The following is a 4978-nucleotide window of genomic DNA, read 5'->3' as shown; positions in this document are numbered from 1 at the left end:
AAGATATACCTTTGTTGTGCATTCCATGGGATCTTAAAGTACTTTGCATGTAAGACTATTCTGTGATTTGCTAAAATGAAAATAATTTGTAGGGTAACAATAGTGAAGTCATATTGAGCTATTTAGGCCCTGCAGTTACACATTTGCTTGTTCCACTATAAGCACCCAATTTCATCCTCTGATCTTCTCCCATCAATTTTTCTACTTCTTGTCTCAATCTTCTGTGTTTAACTCACTGCGTTAACTCACTTGAATTTTTGTTCTCACTTTTACTATTTTAGGCACAAATTATAAAATAAATAAGTACGGGAAAGAACACTGAACTCATGTATAATATTTCCCTACTGTATTGAGATACTTTCTCTATAAGCTTTTGAGAATTAAAGGTACTGATATGTTAAAGCCATATGGGAATTGATCACCAAGGTAATGCATCATGTAACCAGGCTTCCCGTGGTAGGACAATTGAGGTACAATTTAATACTATGTTTTCAGGAGGGAACAAAAACAGTAGCTTTCCCACATAATATATTGCATGTCCTTATCCATGCCTTTTCCAAGTTACCACAGAGCACTAAGGGAATTAATCCTATTCTTTTTGAGAAGGACCTGCCCCTCAAAGCAGAACAGGAAAAGAAGATCAAAGGGAGTGAGCAGGAATAATCAGTACACGGCAGTGAAATAGAAGATGTGATTGCTTTTAAGGTGCTATTTCTCAAAGCATGCAAATTTGGCTCCATAGTAAGATGCCTGAAATCGAAAACCAGACCATTGGACTTTGCACTTGAAAGGATAACTAAGGACACCGATTTCAATAACTCTTACAACTGCTGCAAAATGCTTACCTCTCTAAAGTATAGTGTTCTCAGCCAAATTTAATGAAAGTTTTCAGTGAAAGAAAAAGCGTGTGCTGTTTGGACACCTCCCTTATCTACACAAATAGTCCACAGCTTTCACTCTGCATTAGCCCCAAACATGAGAACGGTGAACTTAACTTGGTGTTGTCCTATGTGGGTTACCACACCAAAACAGGGCCATGACTTGATATTGCTACTACTGTCTAAAGAAATGGCCACAAAGTGGAGATTGCCAAGATTTCTAGGTAGTGTTCATGACAGTCTGGGGGGTCCAACTGGCAGACACTCTGCTCATCTTCTTTCATTGTGAACTATGTGAAGGATCAGCCATTGATTTTGATCCCTCCTTACTCCATGACTTTTCTAGAGAATTAAAATGAATGATTCTTTTTTGTTTGTTTGTTTTTTTCATAAATATCTCTATAACTACTACTGAATTTTAGGGAACTGGGGCCTGAAACAACATGACTAGTATGGGTTGTTATAGACTGTAAACTTCATGAGAGCAGCAATCATTTTATAATTTGAATTCCCACATTTGACATTCATGAACATATAAGATATATATTTATCAACCGGGAAAAGATTCTCAGTAAGTAGGAAAGGTCAATTATGATAATAGTGCAGGTTATAGGATGTTGTTGAGTAATGTATATAGCATTTGATTCGTGATTACATTTCCTTGTTGATAATTCAGTAAGTACACGTTTTAGCTGATGTGAAAGATACACAAAGAAAAGAGGGTAGACCCCAAACACATTGAAGACCTGATATCCGTGCTCACCTTGGTAGGAGGGCGAACAGAGGTTCCTTCCAACCCCAAGAAAGAGTTGAGGCAAAGTTGTGAGAAGGGGCTTAGCACATCTGAAAGCAGTGTGTGTGATTGTAGCTCCAGAAGCACGGTGTAAGAGAATGGTACTGAAACTACTACGGAAAACAAATATCATGTCTTCAAAGAACTTGTTAACCATCCTGAGGTGCTGCAATCACCAGAGGAATTTATTTTGTCTCTGAGGGAACAGATAAGCAAAATCTAAATATGCATTAGGAAATATAGGGTGGAATCATGGTGGCAGGAAATAAAGGTACGCCTTAAGGAGAGCAGAGCTAAAATGACCCTATACAGTACCACTTGTAAAATACCTATCTTGTGCTGGCCATGGTCCAGTCACTGATTATGTCCTGTAATCGTTGGTATCACAGTGATGGTATAACGGTTCTCCTAATTTTGGACATGCTACAATATTTATATTTTCAAGTATGAAATGAATTTCTAGAATGAAGATAATCTCCTGTCTAATGTCTTAAGACTCTGCTGCTGCTAAGTCACTTCAGTTGTGTGCAACTCTGTGCGACCCTATGGACAGCAGCCCACCAGGAGCCCCTTTCCACGGAATTCTCCAGGCAAGAATACTGGAGCGGGGCACCATTTCCTTCTCTATCTTAAGACTCTACCGATACGTAATAGAATATCATGTAACTGTGAATGCACTAAGGTTCGTACTGTGTAGGTGCACTTGTTTTGATTTTATTTGTATGTGTTCCTTCACCCGTACCATCCTCATTTAGACACCCATTCATTTCAGCAGGGATGATTTCCCAAATCACTTTACATCCATGACCTCTTTTCCCTTTGTTCTCATTTTCTTGCTTAGAAACAATAGGCTAGGTGCCATTTACCTAGGATGCCTAACGGATGTTTTCTTGAACTGAAGAGTTTATAAAAGAGTGCAGAGAAATAGCCAGACATTGAAATAAAGCCTTAATTTACTCTTCATTGCTTCAAAATAGAAAACAAAACTGTGCAGAGGAACGTGTAACTTTATTGTTCAAATACAAGAATTGTGGGTATTTGTTGACCTCTCCCAACGTAAATTTTAATCTTCATTAGGTTCCATAAGCTGATACTTATTTGATAGGTCAGTTTTAATTAGCATGGTTTTCACATAAGGAATATCGTTGATGAATTGACTTGAAAGAGAGGAGGTGGGTGTATAAGCGATCGTTGGCACTGGGGACCTTGAGTTGCCTCTCTGTTGCTGGTTAGGAAGAGGACTGTCATGGGCTGACATATCGCTATACCTGTCTGGAAATGTAGAAGGCTCCACCATCAGTCCAAAAGAACTGCTCCATAATGGAGATACGATGTGGTTCTGAGAAGTAGATGTAGCGGTAGTAGCAAAGTCCTCAACGTGGCCATTTGCTTGAGTGTAGGTGCTATGGAAGTGCCAATTAAAAATGCTCAACTGGTTTAAAACAGCAGGTTGGTCTACCACGTTCTGTTCTCTTTGTCTAACTGATATTGATGGGGAAGGAAAGTCACGCGGAAGTAGGGCGCTTGTTTTAGGGACTATCTGGCTGGTATAAGTCTTTTGTGGGAAAGGCACACTTAAACTGGTGGAAGCTGAAAATGGACTCTCTCCACTAGTTTGAGCATGAAAACCAGAGTTACGATCATCTATGTTGACCCTTGCTTTAACATGCTTCTTCTCGTAATCTGGAACTAGTGAAGATTTCGGAAACACATTGCTAATCCCAACTCTTCTTTTCATTCTTCCTAAAAGTTGGGGATAGCCTCTTTTGAAATTTGGATTATGGTAGATCTGTAACTAAAATCAAAGGATACAATTATTTAGTTTTTTATAAACGAAGGTAAAACTGACAAGCAAAGTTAAACTATAAAAATGTATTCCTTTAATGATGCCAATTAAATAGAATCAAAGACAACACCTCCATTAGTAGTTTTAACACCTTACATGTTAGAAACAAGTATGCTCCTCAACTAAAAAATATGTTGTATATATACAGTAAATACCACTTAAAGTAGCTTGAGGACATGTATCTGATTTCAAGTTGCTAGGAGAGTGTATTAAGTATCAAATATTTTAACCTCCAGCTGTTCTCAACTTCAAAAAATAAAACGTGTTCAACAGTTTGCTATCTCAATTTTAAATTCGGTTTTTGCTACATATGTGAACATGCTTTCTAAGTCACCTGATTTAATCTTACATATTGACAGTAAGTGGAAATTTTGGATTACCTTGCTCAAAACAGAGACATTGTTTTCTTCTTCCAGAAAGTCAGGGAGTGAAGCAGATCTTTGAAAAGTTTGTCGCTTTTTACTAAACCCATAAAGTTTAAGCTGGCTAACTAAACTTTTCATACTATCAGTTTCAAATATTCTGAAAGGGGCCTTTCTTTCCAAGACTTCTTTCTTGAAGAGTTCTTCGTTGATCACTATAGAAGTGCCACTCTCTTCCCACCAAATAGATTCAAACTGATCACTTTCAACTATAGTCCAGAGTTTTTGTGGAAAAGTGAGGGAAAGAAAATCATTCCACTCATTTCTTTCAGAGACAGAAAATGTGTAGGGTGGCCTTTTTATCCCAGCTTCCTTAGACAAAGCCTGGAAAGCATATTCTTCAATCATAGATCTCAAAACTGAGTCCCCAGTAAGTGTGTAATCACACGAAGACGATCCAATGGAGGTTTTGGAACCACTTGATACATCGTTACGAAGCACATCTTGAATTTCTGAAGGAATGTGTGCCATCTCAGAGAGATCTTTCTTCAGATACTTTTCTCATTTGTCTGACTTTACACACTCTAACTTCAAATGCTGCTTGGCTGGCGTACAGAGATAAACTCTCAAGACCATCAGCATGGTTCTCAAAGTCAAAAAGCTGTGACATCACAAAGTCACTGGTCTCCTAGCAATTGAAGAGTAGCGCTGACATCATAAAGTCACTGGTCTTCTAGCAATTGAAGGGCAATGTTCAACCAGTGTTTACTTCTACATCAACTTAAAATAAAGGCTGCTTGCATAAACAGTAACCAAAAACATGAAACCTGCAAAATGTCATTGCTAAAGAATTTTTACACAGAAAAATCACATCAATAAGTCTACTTGGTTCCTGAAATAAAAGTGATTGATCACCCTTCTATACACATATTCTTAACATTCAGGACTGTTACCAAACCAAACATGGGTCTGCTCACTTCTATGCAATGAAGTCAATCAACTGACTGTGGGTTTCAGTGAAAGCAAGTGTAGTGTTTATTTTATGACCTTGCACAGAAGTGTTTATATTATGCAGAGTAAAATAGTCAGGCACGGAAAG

At 38.0% G+C, this 4978-nt stretch overlaps 1 protein-coding gene across 1 annotated transcript; it reads right to left on the bottom strand.

Moving 5' to 3' along the window:
- Positions 1–2660: 2660 nt before the first annotated feature.
- Positions 2661–4544, bottom strand: LOC145537530 (heat shock transcription factor, Y-linked-like). Its single transcript, XM_081568227.1, has 2 exons — positions 3898–4544; positions 2661–3466 (listed from the first exon to the last, which is right to left on the bottom strand). The coding sequence occupies exons 1-2, from the start codon at positions 4408–4410 to the stop codon at positions 2735–2737; spliced, it is 1245 nt and encodes a 414-aa protein (XP_081424353.1). The 5' UTR covers positions 4411–4544; the 3' UTR covers positions 2661–2734.
- Positions 4545–4978: the final 434 nt, after the last annotated feature.

Source organism: Giraffa tippelskirchi, chromosome Y (assembly GCF_054371585.1).
Source record: "Giraffa tippelskirchi isolate mGirTip1 chromosome Y, T2T-mGirTip1v1.2.pri, whole genome shotgun sequence".
Taxonomy (NCBI): domain Eukaryota; kingdom Metazoa; phylum Chordata; class Mammalia; order Artiodactyla; family Giraffidae; genus Giraffa; species Giraffa tippelskirchi.
Note: the sequence above shows the minus strand (reverse complement) of the source record. Positions and strands in the feature narration are given on the sequence as shown.

What these genes read in the sequence shown, in the direction of transcription:
- LOC145537530 (XM_081568227.1), bottom strand. Translation starts at nt 4,410, where the DNA reads ATGGCACACATTCCTTCAGAAATTCAAGATGTGCTTCGTAACGATGTA. An exon ending in ATGTCTCTGTTTTGAGCAAG is followed by an intron (nt 3,467 to 3,897) that starts GTAATCCAAAAT and finishes CTTTGATTTTAG; the next exon opens with TTACAGATCTACCATAATCC.